Below are 18,766 nucleotides of genomic sequence, written 5' to 3' on the forward strand. Positions count from 1 at the left end.
CGAACGTAGTGTGTGTGTGAATGAACCTGAATAAACATTAAGGTGCTTACATATTTTTGATTTTTTAGCTGAGCGCTTCAACAGAAGAATTTTCCCGGTTATTAAAGGCCAACGCAGAATAGATCTGTAACCGGAACCGCAATCGTAACCGTAAGCGTAAGAATGAGTTAGAGAAGGATAAACAATATACCTATCCTTCTTTAACTCATTCTTACGGTTACGCTTACGATTGCGGTTCCGGTTACAGATCTATTCTGCGTTGGCCTTCTAACTCACGTCACTATAATTACAAAATTATGTTTTAACCTCTATGATTAAATTAATCATTATTATTATTAATTAATTAATTGTTCAGAATAGAAAATCTATATTGAAGTAAGAGAGACAGACTGTATGTTTCAGAAAATTTCTCATTAGAGTAAGAGAGACAGATATACAGTCTGTCTCATTTACTCCAATGTAAATTTTCCGTTCTGGATAATTTTTACAGAAGGCAGAAGGTGTAAATGCTCCCTTAAAGGTGCTAGCACACTTACAAATTTTTCGGCGAGCGGACATCTTCAAGATCGTGAAAATTCACGTTACTAAATATGATTGGCTCTGAAAAAAGTTTATTTTCACACAGCTTTTTGTAGAGTCAATTATTAAAATTTTCATGAAATTTGCCTCTCGCCCAAAAATTTGGAAGTGTGCAAGTGCCTTTATACTTCCGCAAACATAAAGGTGCATACATCTATATACATATATCTTTGTTATGAGAACGTAGGGTAAACATAATTGTTAAAATTTTGAATAATTGAATTTAGGAATCAGTGAAAGGGCAGGAAAATACAAAATAAAATTCTTGTGACAGCATTGAATAAAATAAATAACTCTTTCGAGATTTTTTTTAATCTTTAATCGACTCTTTTTGTGCCTTAAAGTCAAGTTGAGGCCAACAAATCTGCCCTCTTTCCCAAATTTCTCATCCAATTTTTTAAATTTACTTAAAAAAAATTTCCCGAATTAATTTAAGAAAAAAATATTCTCAAAAGTTTAATTCTAAAAAAAAATTTAATGTTTCAAATATAATAGTTGGTACAAAAATATAATATAAAGTACAAAAAATATAATAGAAAATACAAATATTGTTGCAGTTAATGCAACAAATTGATAACAAAAAAGCATTTTGTTTAACATTTTAGTCTAATTAAAAGAAAAAATATATAAACTCCGAGTGTGAGATTTTTGAAATTTTACATAATCTTTCATCGTTCATTAATAATCACTCCTTTTTATAGCGTTAATATAATTTAGAAAATACAGTTGATAATTTTCGAAGATCACTCATTGAAAGAAATTTTAAAACTTCTCCTAAATCAAAAATTGAGATTTGAATTTTGTAATTTCTCTTAATGTAATTGAACAAACAATTCATAGACATGTCAATTAAATCAATTTTACGCTTTGCTTGTTCAATGCGCAACGTTAAAAATTTCGCATACGCAGGAAATTTGTCGTACGACAATTCAATGGTATTTAATAACTTCTCATTTCTCATGCAGTTCGCAATTTTATCAGTAGACTTTACTAGAATATCGTGAAAAGTCATATTTAAGTCATCGATAACTTTGGTTTCTTGCATAATTATTATCTGTTGTCGACATTCATTTTGAAATTTTTTAAACATTAATATATCTTCCCTAGAATGGAGACGATCAACTAGTTTCTGGGAACCAGATGGTAGCAACTCTAGACGTGCAATTATCCATTTCAATATTTCAGTATTTTTAAAATCAAATGCGTGAAAACTATTGATTTTTGATAGTGCTATGGTGAAAAGTCGACTGTCGTCCTCTACTTGATTGATTACAAAAAAACAACTCCAATTCTTACCTAACCCAATATATTCTGTTTCTATAAATTTAGAATTGTAGTATTCGATAAAAATGTCAATCATACTTGAATTCTTATTAAAACTTAATTGAAAATTCAGAACAAATTTAAGTACATCTTCCGTTAAATAATTCAGCAAGCATCTCACAATTTCAGGACGAAATTCCCCCTTTTTCTCCTCTTCAATATTGCTGATGGAAATTTGGTCATTTTTGTCAGAAATTCTTAAATTGGAAGCATTGAATAATAATGTATTAATATGGCATGTGTGTACATCTTTGAGAACTTTGACACTTAATAACAACTCTGTTATTTTTAAAATATTTTCAAACATTGAAGGTGTAATTAATTTTTTTTCACTGTTCCTTAATACATACTCCAATATTGAATTATCTTCCTGGTCTTTAATGGGATTGGCACCAGAGTCTAGGAGTAATTTAATCACATTAAAATGTCCCATAGCTACTGCAAAATCCAATGGAACGAAGTGTCCTGTTGTTTCTGAATTAACATGCGCACCGTATTTCAGAAGAATTTCCACCAAACGCGTATGTTCGAATGTGGCTGCAACATGAAGAGGAGTTAATTTGTCATTAAAACAACTCTCGACCGAACAACCTGCTTCTAGGAGAGTTTTCAGCATTTCCTCGTTTCCATTTTCCACGGCAATGTAGACTGCAAACTGTCCCAATTCTCGAGGTAGAGGATTTACATTTACTTTGTTCAGGATTTCTTTTACACTTTCAATTTGATTGGCACGCACAGCGGAATGAAGTTCAGTTTCCTTGGACGTTAAAACAGCATCAATTTTGGAATTACAGGTTAATACGTACCTCCAAAGTTTCAATTGGCCACATGAAAATGGGTGATCAAGTAAAGAATTTTTAATACGATGTTTTTTTATGCCGAAATCTAATAAAAATTCCAAAATATCTATATGTTTATCATTTATACAGAAACTGATGAGATCTTCTTTTATCTTTAATCCACTTTCAAGCAAATATTTCAAAATGTCCAACTGTCCATGGACTACTGCGACACCTAAGGGTGTTTCACAACTATAATGTTCAACATCAAGCTTGTCGAATCCATTCGACATGAATATTTTGACCATTTCTAAATTTCCGTCTTGAACCGCAACTTTAAGAGCTGCCTTTCTTTCATCTACATCCATCTTGGCCAGAAATTCAGCCACTTCAACATCAACATCCTTGACATTATAATAAGCACATTTTTTTATCAGCACATCAATCATTTTTAGGTGAACTTTTGCTACTAAGTCAGACTGCATTTTTTTGATGTGTACACCTTCTTTTAAATTAAATTCATTTCTGCTATTTAAGCTATTTAACCAGTTATTTAAAAATCTATTGTAACGATCAAATTCATCCTCATCTTTATCACTATCATCATCACTATAACTATCTGCCTCACACTCCGACTCATCTTCATCACTATCATCATTACCGAAATAATTTTCCCACTGCATTCCGTATATTTTTCGCCCACCGATAAAAAATTACAATACGTAATACAAACAAATAATAATGAACAGAAAAATTGATGAATTACAATTTCGATCAAAATAATATATATTCTTCCGCAGATTCAATTTTCTGGAACAAATAAAAAAAACAAAAATGTTTGAATATTTTCTCTTGAATTAAGGGGGTGTCCTGCTTTTGATATTTAAAAAATGGATTTTTTGAAGTTTTGAAATTTAACATCGAGTAACAATAAGTTTCAACCAAATTTCACCAATTTTTATACTTTTTCCATTTGAACTAAAGACGTTGCAAAAGAACTATTTTTAACAAATTTTATAATAGGTTAAAGTACTTCTTTTCAAACATTGAAAGAAACTAAAATTTAACGAATTCTTTTGGCTCTTTTAGTTCAAATAGAAACTATAGGTACATTTAAAAATTGAAAAAAATTTGTATTTTTTAATTTTGTCAAGAATTGCGTGCTGCAGCTTTGTACTATATATTTTACTGGGCTGCATATTTAATTTCTTGACCATTTAAAATAATTCGCAAAAAAGACCTCGTGCCCCAATTAGGAATAAATTATTATTAAATTAATTTTGTTTAAATAACAATGTGTACTGAAGGTTATATAATTGTGACGCGATCTGAAGAAAGGGACCTTAGAAGCAAATCATTTTAAGGTTGGGTTAGAGTTACTTTTTTCTTGTTTGAAAGTTTCTTTTTACTTATTTCGAATTAAAATCAGTGTTTATTAAATATTTTAGTTTTAATGAAGACTTAAACTTTAATGATTTATATTGACAGTTGATCCTTTTTTTGTATTTTCATTTAAAAAATTGCAAACATAACCTATAATTTTTTGCTTCTAAGGTCCCTTTCTTCAGATCGCGTCACAATTATATTATAGAAATTAAATACTTTTTAACTTTCTTTATTTTAAGTTGAATTTGATTCTAAATTGCCTTTATAGAAATCCAGTTAGTGCTGCTATAAAATCTATAAAATATAATTTCTTGCACAACTCTCTTAGTTAACTTTATATTACACTTCTTTTCTAAATAGGAATAATTTTTGCAATACATACATACCCAATTGTTTTGCAAATTTCGACTTTCTAAAACGAATTATCATCCTCCAAATATACTACAAAGAAAATTCGCCTGTATAGACTTGTAATAAACGTAACCAACGCACACAATTGGTTCGCGAACTTGATTCATGAGATAGAAAAGGACATAAATATAAATCTGTCCTTTTCTAACTGATGCTTTGCGATCTCGAAGTAGTTGTGCTTAGGCCTTAAGTTTTATATCCCTACTCTATGCTCCATCAAAGCTAAAGGCGCTTGCACACTTCCAAATTTTTAGGCGAGCAGCGAATTTTCACGGCCTTGAAATGCACATTAAGGTGCTTCTATACCTCCGGTGGATTGGTCAAGCAATCGGCTCGATGAATTTTCACGGTCGGAAAATGTACTTTCATGGCGGGTATTTTTGAATAAGTAAATGTTGAAAAGGTTTTTACTTGAAAATTTATTTAAAAAAATGATTTTATCATAGAAATTCTTTTGAAATTTATGTTAAAAAACATGTTTTATTTTAAAAGTTATCAAATTTTAATTCAAAATGTTTTAATTTTCCAAAGAAGTGTAAAAAGCCTAATGTTTTTGAAATGCTAGTACAGACGGTACAGACTGTTTGTTATGAATGTACATAACCTAGCGTTGTGTTGTCTGTTCATTATTATTTAATATAATAATAATAAAATCATTAAATTTAGAATATAATATCACAAGCACGACAACACAACGCTAGGTTATGTACATTCATAACAAACAGTCTGTACCGTCTGTACTAGCATTTCAAAAACATTAGGCTTTTTACACTTCTTTGGAAAATTAAAACATTTTGAATTAAAATTTGATAACTTTTAAAATAAAACATGTTTTTTAACATAAATTTCAAAAAAATTTCTATGATAAAATCATTTTTTAAAATAAATTTTCAAGTAAAAACCTTTTCAACATTTACTTATTCAAAAATACCCGCCATGAAAGTACATTTTCCGACCGTGAAAATTCATCGAGCCGATTGCTTGACCAATCCACCGGAGGTATAGAAGCACCTTTACTAAATATGATTGGCTCTGACAAAGTACATTTTCACGCAGCTTTTTGTAGAGCCAATCATATTTAGTAATATGAGTTTCAAGGCCATGAAAATTCGCTGCTCGCCCAAAATTTTCGAAGTGTGCAAGCGCCTTTAACTTCGGAAAATCTAGCATGTAAACGATGTGAACGCACCATAAGATTTAAAAAACGTTGCTTTCTACGGCGATATGTGGACTCCCCATAAACGTATTGCGTTGGTTTATGAATTGTAAAACAATTGTAAAATCACCTTTATACCACCGTGGTATGATCATGCCGTGAAAGAAGTTAAATCCAGTCAATGTTGTAGTCAACAATAACTTTGAATGTGGTAATTTATTATATTTGTAATTAGTATTTGTTTTATGGTAAACTTAATTTTTTTACGACTTATCATTTAAGTAAAACAAATCGAAGTGTATATATACATAAATTTTGCTTCTATCTGTTAAAAGTGTCAAATTTAGTGAATTAAATTTTATACAATAAAAGCAAAAAACTACAAAAATTATGTCAACATTTAATTTAAATTAATAATATTTTTAGAAAAATGCCATCAAGTATGTCAGATTATCACATTCAGGAAGGACTAAAATAATTTAAATTATTGATACTTTTGATAGTATTCATTCGCGCAAGGTATGAAGACTTAAATAAAAATTGTTTTTAATCATTTTTTCACATTTTCTATTAATTTTATCATTAATAATTTCTTTAATTATATTAATTTCTGTATAAGAAATTTGGATGCATTCTAATGTATTTATTTTCTGCTGTGTTTGCACAGTGTCAAAAAGAAGAATTCTGAGAGTTTGAATTAAAACTCAAAATTTATCTCGTCTCTGAAAAATACGAAAAATTTGACAAAAATGTCTGAAACTGAGGTGAATGCAGAGGACAGTGCGGATCCGAACATTATTACCGAAGAGGATAAGCAATTTCTGCAGGATTATGTGAAGGAGGCGGAATTGAGACTTGCTGCCAAGGAGGAAATTCGATCCTCGAATATGAATGTGACGAGACCAGCTGAATCATATTTCACCACTCTCGACTCGAGTTTAAAGAAAAATACGACTTTTGTTAAGAAATTGAAGAATTTCAGTGCTCCTCAGCTCAGTAGTGTTCTCAAAGATATGTCGAATTTAAATTTAACGAAATACGTGAGTGAGGTTGCGAGTGCTCTGGTGGAGGCCAAACTCAAAATGACTGACATTGTACCCGCTATCAAGGTTTGCAGCTATTTGCACCAAACTTACGCAGAATTCTCGAGTCATCTCTTTGAGAATTGGCAGAAGAATTTGTCCTTGAAGATAGGAGACAAAATTTCTAATCCCAGCAAACTGAGAGTTGATCTCCGGTAAGATTTACAATTAATTTTATTATACAAAATTTATGGTAAAATGGAGTAAAGTTGACTAATTTCAATTTATTTCAATTATTTGTGTTACAAGTTAGTAAAATCGTCGATAGCTTTTTTTAAAAGCAGGCTTTTAAAAAAATTTTTTTATGTAAACTTATTAGAATTTCGAAGAAATATTTTTTATATTTATATTGAAATTTCAATTTAAAAATTAAATTAAATTTTAAATTCTTCAAAATTATTTGTTTTATATTTTTCAAAAATTCAATTATTTTTAAAAGATTTAACCAAATTTTAATTATTTTAACAAAATTGTCCTTAATGCGAAAGAAATATATAAGATTTTCTCCTTTTTCAGGTTTTACGCTGAACTCGTTAACGCTGGCATATTTACACATAAGCAGGGCCTCTCTCTATTGGGATCGGTTTTAACAGTACTGATTAACATGGATAAAGAAGAGCACAGCAACGTCAGTATAATTCTCAGCTTCTGTCGGCACTGCGGAGAGGATTACGCCGGACTCGTACCTAAAAGGATTCGCATATTATCTGAAAAATTAAGTGTCTCCATACCAAAAAGTAAACTACTTTCCCCTGACAAACAACAGAACGTAAAATTGCTATTAAGAGATTACTACAACTCTCTCTGCAAACATTTGCTCAAAGATCACAAAGATTTACAAGCCTTCGAGAGGCAAAACCGTAAAATTTTACAAACAAGGGGCGAGCTAAGTACCGAGAGGAAAGAAAAGTTAGAGGCCCTCCAGCTTTCTTATGAGCGAATCTCAACAAATGTTCAAAGTTTCTCAGAAACACTGGACGAGCCAATGATGGAGTTGCCCATGGACATTGAAGTCAAAATGGAAACTGAGGAGTCGTTCAAGACAAATGTCGAAGGCGACGAGTGTACAATAATCGAAGACTTGTGGGGCGACGAGGAAACGAGAAGATTCTACGAAGTTTTGCCAGATTTGACAGTCTTCTTGCCTGGCTCCTACTTGAAGGAAATCGTCAAACAAGACCCACCGATAACTGAGGAGACTCTAGACGAGGAATTAACATTCGACGAGTTGGAGGAAATCGAGAAAGTGGACGAACCCGAGCAGGAAGTCGAAGAACCTCAGACGTCGAACATTAGCAACAAAATTCTCTTGGACGCTTTTTTCACTCACCTTCCGAACTGCGTGAATCGGGAGCTGATTGACAATGCCGCAGTGGACTTTCTCATGAATCTCAATACCAAGCACAACAAGAAGAAGTTGATTAAAGCCCTTTTCGGCGTCTCGCGTATTCGTCTAGATTTACTGCCGTTCTACTCGCGGCTCGCGGCCATTCTCTACCCCGTCATGCCGGACGTTGCCAACGACTTGTGTCTCATGCTGAAGCACGACTTTAAGTATCACGTGCACAAGAAGGACCAAATTAACATTGAATCTAAAATAAAGGTTGTTAGGTACATTGGTGAACTCGTGAAATTCAAACTCTACTCGAAAATCGAGGCTTTGTATTGTTTAAAAGTCTTGCTGCACGACTTCACACATCATCATATTGAAATGGCTTGTAATTTATTGGAAACTTGCGGGAAGTTTCTCTTTTGCTCGGCAGACTCGCATCAGAGGACGAAAATTTATTTGGAGCAAATGATGAGAAAGAAGGCTGTAACTGCTCTTGATTCTAGGTACGTGACTATTATTGAAAATGCCTATTATTTCGTGAATCCTCCTGAATCCACCGGTGGCATCACGAAAAAGGAAAGACCTCCGATCCACGAATTTATCAGGAAACTCTTGTATCAAGATTTATCGAAAACCAATACTGATAAAGTTCTCAAATGGATGAGGAAACTGGACTGGGAGAATGATGGGATATCTTCCTATGCTGTCAAATGTTTAACTGCTGCCTACAACGTCAAGTACTTGAATATAAGGTATTAATTTTATTTTTACATTACGGTCTGTTTCAGCGTAAATCTAAAACTCAATTATATCGAAATACTGTTTGATTGCTTAGATGCGTGGGAAGTCTGCTAGCAGGACTTGTGGCCCACTACGAAGCTGTTGGACCCTACGTCGTCGACGGAGTGTTGGAGGACATTAGAGTGTGCATGGAAGTGAATCTTCCCAAATTTAACCAGCGTCGCGTCGCCATGGTCAAATATCTCGGAGAACTCTACAACTATCGAATGGTGGAGAGCGGCGACATATTCAGAACTCTCTATCTTCTCATAACTTTCGGAGTCAGCTTGGAGCAAGGCGCCCCAAGCATTCTCGACCCTCCTGAGCATCTGTTCCGCATCAGACTTGTCTGCACTCTCCTCGAGACTTGTGGGCAGTACTTCAGTGGCGGCTCCAGTAAAAAGAAACTCGACTATTTCCTGATTTTCTTCCAAAACTACTACTGGTTCAAGCGCACAGATCCCATGTGGAATGCCGAGAATCCCTTCCCAGTCGACATCGATTACATGTTTCGCGACACTCTCGCCATGTTGAGGCCGAAAATGCAGCTGTTCGAAAGCTACAAAGAAGCTCAAGTCGCTATTGAGGAACTTCGGAATACTTTGTACCCTTCCCTCGTCGCGTCTATAAAAAGAGACCAGCAGTATGGACAAACCGAGATGGGAGTGATTCCCGAGGCTGATGAGGAAGCATCGCCTGCTCCGAGGAACGGCAGCGGCGATGCGAAAGGAATGGTCGAGCTGCACTTCGAGGAGTCTGAGGACTACTCCGAAGGTCAGTCGGACGACGAGTGGGACGTCGACGCCGAGAGAGACGAGAACTTGGGAACTCAAGAAAACACCCAAGGCGATCAGAGTCTGTCCGAGGGGTGCAACGACGTGGCCATGATGGATTCCTCGGAATTGAACGCGGCCCTTCCGTCAGGACCCAAAAGAGTCAGTTGTCCAGAGGATGACGACTTCCTGTCAGCCCTCGACAAAATGGTGTCCGACAATATTCAAGACAGAATGCGGGACTCGGTGAAACCACAGCAAGTTGATATTTCCGTTCCTCTTCACGTTCGAAGCACAAAGAAAACCTACGAACAACTACAAGAAGTTCCCACGGACAACACGACTGTTGACTTTGTTCTCATGTTGAGAAAAGGAAACAAGCAGCAGTATAAAAATCTAGCAGTGCCCGTTTCTTCCGAGCTAGCAATGAACTTACGAAATCGGGAGCAAGAACAAAAGGAAGAAAAGGAACGAGTGAAGAGATTAACCCTCAATATCACCGAACGGCAAGAGGAGGAAGACTATCAAGAGACTATTAATCAAGGAACTCGACCAGTCACTGTCAACTTGAACAGAGAAAGGCGGCAGAAGTACAACCATCCGAAAGGAGCTCCCGATGCAGATCTTATTTTCGGACCCAAGAAAATCCGCTGAATTGGGAATAATTTAAAAAAACCCAATCGTAGAATTAATTCTATCTAGGAGAGTAATTAGAACTAACTTTACGTTGTTATCTTATTTACTTGTTATGTATGACAAACTTGTGATAATGTAAATATCTATTCTGATAAAATTTTGTTAAAGGAGCGAAATTTTTTTTTAAATTGCCTTTAAATTCAGAGTATTATGTTTGTATATTTTCAGAATAATTTTTGTATAATCAGATGTATATTGAAAGGGTAATATTTTAGAAACTTTATATTTTGATGGAATAAAATTAATTTACATTGTTTCTTCACCTGAAGCAGCTTAGACTCCAAAGAGCTAAAATGGTGACACAACGTGAGAAAGGAAGTTAAGTGAAAAAAGTCTATTACAATTTTTTCAATTTTTATTGAAACCATTTAGGAAATAAAATAAAATGCAGTGCGCCTTTTATATTCATTGGGTGTACGTACAAAGTTTAATTTTATAAACTTGCTTGAAAATAAAAATTTTTTAAGACCTCGATAAAAGTTTTGTTAATAAATTTCCGACCTGTGAAATGTATCCATTATTTCAAGGATCAAAAATTAGTTTTAAAAATGAAAAAAGTTAACCTCAAGGTTTTGGAGCTGCTGATTACGAATAGTTTCTTTTTACATTTTTTCGGAATTTCTAAATTAAATTATTTAAAACATCAATATTTTTTGTTAAACAAAAATTTAGAAACTTATTTCTATATTTATTTTTCCACAGAAATTAAAACTTCAAATAATTTCAACGAAGAACCTTTTGAAATTTAACTATTTCTAAAAATTGCAACTGTAATTTTTTTTAGAATTCCTATTACAATGCTTTAAAATTTCAATAAATTTTTTTAAATCAATTTCTATTAGAATTTAACTACGAGAATTGAATGATTTAAATCGAATAATTTTTGTAAATTCATAAAATAATGTATTTTAAAAAATAAAATTATATATTTATAAATAATTTTTGAAGATAAATAAATAAAATTCCTTAAAGTATAAAATCTTACAAAATTTCAAATTCTTTCAATTTTTTAAAAATTTTATGAAATGAAAAATTATTTTATGACTATTGAATTCCTCTCAAAAAATTACTATAAAAACTTAAAGAATTTTTATAAATGTATTTTTATATTTTACTAAACCGAATCGTTGAAAAAATATAAATAAGCGATCAAGCATCAAGTTTGCACTGCAAGTTTTGGTAACAAGAAGCTAAGATAGAGAGGTGTATAAAAAATTCATAGAAAGGAAAAACTGTTAAAATGTCGTAATTTATTTAAGCGCTGTTACATTGTCTAACTAGAAGTAATTGAAATTTCGCAGAAGATATGATCATTTTTCTTTATTTTTCAAGCATTAAATGTTGAATGATACACTTTTTTTTAAAAAAAGGAATGAACCTAACACGAGTTAAAGTTAAGCTACACTTAACATATTTCCCTTGCTTTGAAAATTCTGGTTACTCTAACAGAAACTCTAATTTTAAATAGAAAACTTTAAATATTAAAAACTATAAACAATATTTAACAGAAACTTTAAAGTTTGGTTAAAGAAACCAAAATTTTATTCAAAACCTAAGAAGACTAAAATTTGTGATTACATCAACCGTAATTTATTCTAACTTTGAAAATTGAAACTAGTTATAATAAAACCTACAATTTGAAAGTTGGAGGGAAAAAAGAAAACTAGCTTAACTTGAATCCCATTAATATCAACTAAACACGTCTTTCGCCGTGAATTACGTAGAATGCAAAAGATAATAATTTATTAACAAAAAGTGTATTGAGCAAAAGTTGTAGTTTGAAATATCAATTATACTGAATTTGTAAACTATTTCATAGTAGACAATTAAAGTATATTCGAAAACGAAACAATCGCATTTTGCCTTAAAATATTCCATGTAAATATTTGATAAATTACAGAGAACAATCGTACAAAAAGGAAATTAATTCTATTTTCAGAGATGAGACTGTGTATCAATATCACGTTCATTCGAAACTATTAACTAAGCATTGCGCGGTGTAAATTATTCATAAAAAGAGTTGTTTACAATACATATAAAAATCTAAAAAATTTTGTGTCTTGTTCAAACATAGTTTTTTTCTCTTTTATCTCAAAAATGAAGTTCATTTTGAAAAAGCCAGTGATTGATTAATATAGATAAATGCGTTATGATTATTGTGATATAATGAGTATTTTTAAAAACTATCTTGCCTGGGGGTTCTTAAATACATATAGAAAATTTCCCAGAATCTTTTTGATCAGTTCTTTTTTTTTGTTTAGTGCATCGAGTTTCTCAACGGAAATAACTAAACAACACCGTTGGACGGTGCAAAATTATTTATTCTTTTTTTTACCTAAAAATAAGCACGTACAAAATTAATATAAATAAAGTTTCGTGTTTTTGAAATGTGTGGAGTGTTCTATATATTGTACCACGTTTCCAGTGAAGAGATTATTATTTGCAAAGAAATGAGTTTGGTATTTGTGTTAAAATAAATAAACCTACTCCAACAAAATGCAAAAATCATCAACTGTTGTGCTTGCACTTCAGTTTTTAAAGACCTTCTTCTGCATCTTCAAATTGACCTGCTTCAACGTCCATAGCTTCTTCTGCTTCGACTCCATTGTGATTCTCTCCAACCGTTTCTGCAAATTTAGTCAGAAGTGAGTATACTATTACAGAAAAAAAAGGTATTAGATATAATGTTTTTCTGCAAATTTAAAAAAAAAATTTGGACCTAGCTCTAAAGGGGTGGGAGAAAATTTTATTTAAAAAAAAATCCCGAACATTTGTTTATTAATACACTAGCCAAACTATCCGCGCGCAAGCGCGCGGGAATGTTATATGGGGCTGCTTATTTTAAACAATTAAAAAATTTTAAAGAAATAATTATTATAACCTAACAAAGAGATTTAACTAACTAAAATTTAAATAATTTCACTCAATGGTCTCAATTTAAATAGAATTTACATTACTAGACTTAAACTATGGCTAGAACAATTACAATTAGTATCTGGGTCATCTTTTGCATTGCTTATTTTATAAAGCCATTTTAAATTAAATACTTTTCAAAGAAATAATAATTATTACACAATGAAAAAAGTTTTACTTGAAATAGCGATAAGTTTCTCTAGAATAACGAAAGTATTAATTGAAGCACTGAAAAATTTCGCTACTAAAGTGAAATCTGTAGTTCATCCAGCTAAATATTTTTTGCCGTGCATAACGAAAAAAGAATTAAATTAACATCAGATTTTCTACATTCAAAAAAAACGAATTCAAATAGAAATTAATCATTTTACAACTTAACCAAATTCACCCCAGAAATCACTGAATTCGATAATTTAGAAGAAAGTCAGACAAAAGCAGGGTTCCTACAGAATCTGGAAATCATGGAAATGGTATGGAATTTTTAAAAGGCTTCTGGAAATCAGGGAAATCATGGAAAAGGCCTGGAATTTTTAAAAGTTTCTAAATTTTTTCAGTTTTTCATTTTTTCTCTTGAATAAAAATTTAAATAATAATAAAGCTAAATGGCATAAAAGACAAAAAAAAATGTTGAATTTTAAGCAATTCGATTTTTCGGATTTTTGATAATTTTTAATAATTTTTGATTTTTTACCAAAGAGTCGAGACAATTTAAAAAGTAAAGTATTTTCCAAAAGCACAAAAATAATAAAGCTAAATCCCATGAAAGAGAAGAAAAAATGTTGAATTTTAAGAAATTTGGATTTTTGAATTTTTTCAAATTTTTGATAATTTTAGATTTTTTACCAAAGAGTCGAGACTATGAAATAATAAAGTATTTTCCAAAAGCACAAAAATAATGAAGCTTTATCCCATGAAAGAGAAGAAAAAATGTTGAATTTTAAGAAAATCGGATTTTTGAATTCTTTCGAATTTTTAATAATTTTAGATTTTTTACCAAAGAGTCGAGACTATGAAATAAGTAAAGTATTTTCCAAAAGCACAAAAATAATGAAGCTAAATCCCATAAAAGAGAGGAAAAAATGTTGAATTTTAAGAAATTTGGATTTTTGAATTTTTTCGAATTTTTGATAATTTTAGATTTTTTACCAAAGAGTCGAGACTATTAAATAAGTAAAGTATTTTCTAAAAGCACAAAAATAATGAAGCTAAATCCCATAAAAGAGAGGAAAAAATGTTGAATTTTAAGAAATTCGGATTTTTAAATTTTTGATAATTTTCGATAATTTTAGATTTTTTACCAAAGAGTCGAGACAATTTAATAAGTAAAGTATTTTCCACATTAAAAAGTTTGACATTAAAAAATAAAAAATGCCAATACTTAACCCACAAAATTTAATTTTCAAAACAAACAAATGAATGCAGATAATTTGCTAACGGAAAGGAACATACGATTATTATAATGTATTAAGTATTTATAATAAAGGACAATATAAACTCAACAATATATAAATTCAACATTACCTGCAGATAAAATGTATGGAGGTGCATCGCCAGCACAATATTCAAATTCATCTTCTTCTGCATCCTCGTAAATATCTTCTTCGGCTAAGCAAAAATTAATTCATTAAAATTTTCTATTCAAACATAAATATTTTAATTGTAATAGGCTTAGTTTTGAATTGAAAATTTACCATCTGAACAACTGTCTTGTGGATCTCGATGAAGTGACTGGCATTGGCTCATTGCTTGGAACATAGCGTCTAGATTATTTGTATTGTCAGGTGCAAACCTCATTTCTGTCATGGGTCCATCTGAATCATCGTCGTCGTCGTCATCTGAGTTGCTTTCAGGGGTTTGGGCCTCGTCTGATTGAGAAAATTCACATTCTTTTTGTTACGAAAATTCGTTTAGAGAAACAAGTTATTTTTTATTTTACAAATCTCTGCAAAATGTTGAAATAATAATGAAATAATAACGAAGAATTACCTGGAAGATCTACTTTGGCATCTACCATCACATATAGACACTGTCGAGGATGAACCGTGTCGTCCCGTGAAATCGCATGAAGGGAGATGTGAGGATACTCCAAGGAGAATCCCTGCCGTGTATCATTTTTGATCCAGGAAAGAACGCTGTCAATTAATTATTTATTTTAGTTGCTTTGCCAGCTTTACTTTAACCAGTCTTGAAATATTTCGCGACTATTTTAAACGAAAACATCCATTTTTGGAATGAAAGCTTGTTGAAGACTTGAAAATTAATTGGGTAAATCTTGTTCAACTCAAGTCCTTCTTAATTACTATTTAGAGAATTAATAAAAGCTTTTGTTGAACACACCTTTCAGTGATGTAAAGAGTCCCTTTTCCAACCTCTCTGTCATTAATGTATAGAGTTGTGTGCTCTTCTTCGTGTCGCACTCCCTCCTCTGGAGCCAAAAAATTACTAAGCACCACCATTCTTCTATCTGCAATATCAATTACATTCTTCTCTTATATATGAATGATATCTTAAATAAATTATTAACATGCACTTAATTAAGATTACTGCTTAAATATCCAACTATACATTGAGTATAGGTCATCAAATCTCTGAATATTCTAAAAAATTCTCTAAAAATAAAGAAACTGATGAGTAAAGTAATAAATATTGATAATTTATTATACACATTATGTATGTATACCTCTATAATTATTAATAGTTATTTACATCACACAGTAAGGGTCGGTTAACCTATGATTAAATCCTTAACCAACTAATCGTGAGCAGTTAAACTGGCTTTAATCATTGATTAACTTTTAATCGAGGCTCTAAGTCAGTAGACAAATTTTTGTAATCGATGCTTAGCTAGAGCTTTGCATGAGGATACTCATACAAAGCATCGATTTAGAAATATTTGCCTCTTGTGGACTAAATTTTCTAAAAATTAGAATTTTGATACTTAAGGACATGTTCCTGCTATATATGAGGAAAAAATTGCTTACGTCAAACGACAATTACCAACCATTTTAATCAAAATTAAACAACAAGCTACATAACATTATTTACTTAAATTTAAAAATGTCTTACGAAATATTGAAAATATAAAAATGTGTTGGTGTCTTGGTTTGACACCATCATCAGGTAACTTTATTAAACAATGAAGTATTTTTTAACAATTATTAAATTTCAAATAAAATAAAGTTATAATTTTTACAAAAACAAATAAATAAAACAAAATTAATATCTACCTGGTAATTTAAAAAAAATTATTATTAAAATAAATTAAATTATTATTATTATTATTATTATTATTATTAAATTAAATTATTATTATTATTTAAATAAATCATTTGTTACATTTGCAACGCGTCTCGAATAGAATAAAATTAAAACGAATAAGTTAAACCAAAATAATAGAAATAAAATTATTCTTTCAGTCTTCTTAATAGAGGAAAATAGGTATTACTTAGAAATTATATATCTTCTTTCTTATTGATAAGTATATAATCGTTAAATTTTGTATGTAGCATTTCAGAAATTAATCGTTTTTAATAATTTTATTCTAAATCTACAATTTTAACTTCATCGACATTGAAAGAATAATTAAGTGTAGTTTGATGTTCATTAACCGTAGATTCAATTTTTTTGTTTTTATACTGTTATTCTTGTTGCCCGGTTGAAAATTCATGTACATGAGTATGCGCATGATCTTATGCATGACATGCGCATGTTTTTGGCGCATGTACCATGTCAAGACTTCTTGTACCGTTCAGTCACATGTTAATTTAACAATATGTAAATTCCCCTTTTACATTGATGTTTAAGTAAAACAAAAAGTAAAAACTAGAACCTGCGAAGTATTTAAGATTATAAGTTTATATGTAATTTCTACAAATTTTCAATAAAGAAGATTCCTGACGAATGAACATATACGTGATCCTATTCATGTTCATGTATATGATTTATGAGTTCAAAATTTTGCACACATAAACATGTACATGGTACATGCACAAAAAAACGCAGATGTTCATGTACATGAATTTTCAACCGGGTGGAAAGGCAAACAAGTACTGTCAAAATTTTAAAAAAAGTTCTTATTTTTATTTATGCATAATTTTCAATTTGCAAAAACTTGACTGGGAGAAATCGATAAACTCAATTAAATTATTTAATGAATTAAAAAAAAGTATATCAAAAACCAAATAACCGGTATTTAAAAAATATATAGTTACTTGTACAAAACTCGGCTTTTAGTGAAAACAGGTTTTTTTGTATAGGCCTAATTTTTCAGAACACCTATGAAAATTATTGTTATTTTTATTTTATTTTTACTCTTACTGCAAAACAGAAATGTAAAACAATTTTTTGTTACTTTCCAAGAAAACAATTATTTATTGAATAAAGTGAAAATTTTGATATTTGAGTAAATTATTAAAACTTTGATATCAAACTAAAGATTTTTTTTTAATTTTTTATATAAACTTCTCGCGCGCTTTTACATGTCAAAACACAAGAAATTTATGACACATTTTATTTAAACGATTTAAACTATTATGAATGAATCAATTACTTGAATTATGAATGGAATTGATAAATGTGTAAAACCTTTTTTACTATTAAAACTAATGGATAGTTATCTGCAATACCTCGAACATTAAAATAGCAGGATAAGTCGACATTGACAGAAAGCTATTTGTTTACAAGTACCTAATAAAAGTTCATTTTCAATTTCCCGGAAATTAGTCTCAGTTGACCTAACCCATTTCAACAAATCACCAATCATATTTTTCAAGTGAATATTAAATACAAATGCAGTTCAAACAATTAAATATTTTAAATATCGAACAAAATGAAAATTTATAGTCACTGTTTCAATTAAAGTTCATATAAGTGTGTATAAAATAATGTTGTAAAATTAAATTCGCTTAGGGACGACTTGATTATATAAAGTTAAAAAGAGTTAATTTTTATTTAACAATATGAGAAACGAAAAGATCTTAGGTTCTACTTTCGGTAAAACTACAACCACTTATTGGAGGGACATGACACTCGTCGAGAAATATCATTTTCTGTACAAGAAAGCAATAGTCAAATAACACTTTAAATTATAAGTTACATTTACTTTTTGGCACTTTCAGAATTACTAACAATTGTAGAAGAATTATAGACCGATATTAATTGTATTGGAAATTTTCATAAACAGATTACTTGACAAGCCTCCAATAAGTGTGTTAAATGTATTATTATTGCGGATTACTTTACATCACTCAAAATCACTGTTAACTCTTGTTGATTAAATGACTCCTCTCTTTAATAAATCACAGCACAACACCACTGTTAACAATTTTAATGATAATGAGTTTAAAAAATCCTAAAAGAATCAAGCTGCGCACTGTTATATGTATATTTTATTTCAAGTAGACTAAAGACTAGTGACAGGAGGAGAAACTCGAACGTTGGCACGATGTAAAGGAAAGAAGAAGGTAAACTCTATCAACTATCACAGTGATTAAAATCCACTTCTCAATTAAAGTAGAGCATCCGAAATGTAAAATTTCCGCAAAAATTTTTATGGA

The 18,766-nt window shown here is 30.7% G+C and overlaps 3 protein-coding genes across 4 annotated transcripts; 1 reads left to right on the forward strand and 2 right to left on the reverse strand.

Moving 5' to 3' along the window:
* Positions 1 to 267: 267 nt before the first annotated feature.
* Positions 268 to 3,130, reverse strand: LOC122505342 (poly [ADP-ribose] polymerase tankyrase-2-like). Its single transcript, XM_043616863.1, has 2 exons — positions 2,253 to 3,130; positions 268 to 280 (listed from the first exon to the last, which is right to left on the reverse strand). Exons 1-2 carry the CDS (start codon positions 3,128 to 3,130, stop codon positions 268 to 270), a joined length of 891 nt encoding a protein of 296 aa, XP_043472798.1.
* A 2,609-nt stretch (positions 3,131 to 5,739) lies between these two features.
* Positions 5,740 to 10,772, forward strand: LOC122505371 (regulator of nonsense transcripts 2). The gene is made up of 5 exons (XM_043616919.1): positions 5,740 to 5,845; positions 6,061 to 6,153; positions 6,302 to 6,871; positions 7,233 to 8,801; positions 8,885 to 10,772. Exons 3-5 carry the CDS (start codon positions 6,384 to 6,386, stop codon positions 10,254 to 10,256), a joined length of 3,429 nt encoding a protein of 1,142 aa, XP_043472854.1. The 5' UTR covers positions 5,740 to 5,845; positions 6,061 to 6,153; positions 6,302 to 6,383; the 3' UTR covers positions 10,257 to 10,772.
* Positions 10,773 to 11,528: 756 nt separating this feature from the next.
* LOC122505375 (methylosome subunit pICln) lies at positions 11,529 to 18,614 on the reverse strand. Of its 2 annotated transcripts, none has more exons than XM_043616930.1 (6): positions 18,453 to 18,614; positions 15,549 to 15,675; positions 15,198 to 15,343; positions 14,903 to 15,097; positions 14,733 to 14,816; positions 11,529 to 12,925 (listed from the first exon to the last, which is right to left on the reverse strand). In XM_043616930.1, exons 2-6 carry the CDS (start codon positions 15,665 to 15,667, stop codon positions 12,834 to 12,836), a joined length of 636 nt encoding a protein of 211 aa, XP_043472865.1. In that variant the 5' UTR covers positions 15,668 to 15,675; positions 18,453 to 18,614; the 3' UTR covers positions 11,529 to 12,833. The 2 variants fall into 2 exon arrangements, with proteins under 2 accessions (XP_043472865.1, XP_043472866.1); XM_043616931.1 differs by having other exon boundaries at positions 14,903 to 15,076; positions 18,453 to 18,609.
* Between the last annotated feature and the right edge of the window lie 152 nt (positions 18,615 to 18,766).

Source organism: Leptopilina heterotoma, unplaced genomic scaffold (genome assembly GCF_015476425.1).
Source record: "Leptopilina heterotoma isolate Lh14 unplaced genomic scaffold, ASM1547642v1 Lhet_353, whole genome shotgun sequence".
Lineage (NCBI taxonomy): Eukaryota > Metazoa > Arthropoda > Insecta > Hymenoptera > Figitidae > Leptopilina > Leptopilina heterotoma.

What these genes read in the sequence shown, in the direction of transcription:
- LOC122505342 (XM_043616863.1), bottom strand. Translation starts at nt 3,130, where the DNA reads ATGATTGATGTGCTGATAAAAAAATGTGCTTATTATAATGTCAAGGAT.
- LOC122505371 (XM_043616919.1), top strand. Translation starts at nt 6,384, where the DNA reads ATGTCTGAAACTGAGGTGAATGCAGAGGACAGTGCGGATCCGAACATT. An exon ending in AAACTGAGAGTTGATCTCCG is followed by an intron (nt 6,872 to 7,232) that starts GTAAGATTTACA and finishes CTCCTTTTTCAG; the next exon opens with GTTTTACGCTGAACTCGTTA. An exon ending in GTCAAGTACTTGAATATAAG is followed by an intron (nt 8,802 to 8,884) that starts GTATTAATTTTA and finishes TTGATTGCTTAG; the next exon opens with ATGCGTGGGAAGTCTGCTAG.
- LOC122505375 (XM_043616930.1), bottom strand. Translation starts at nt 15,667, where the DNA reads ATGGTGGTGCTTAGTAATTTTTTGGCTCCAGAGGAGGGAGTGCGACAC. An exon ending in ACAAGACAGTTGTTCAGATG is followed by an intron (nt 14,817 to 14,902) that starts GTAAATTTTCAA and finishes ATTTTTGCTTAG; the next exon opens with CCGAAGAAGATATTTACGAG. An exon ending in TCCATACATTTTATCTGCAG is followed by an intron (nt 12,926 to 14,732) that starts GTAATGTTGAAT and finishes CTAAATTTGCAG; the next exon opens with AAACGGTTGGAGAGAATCAC.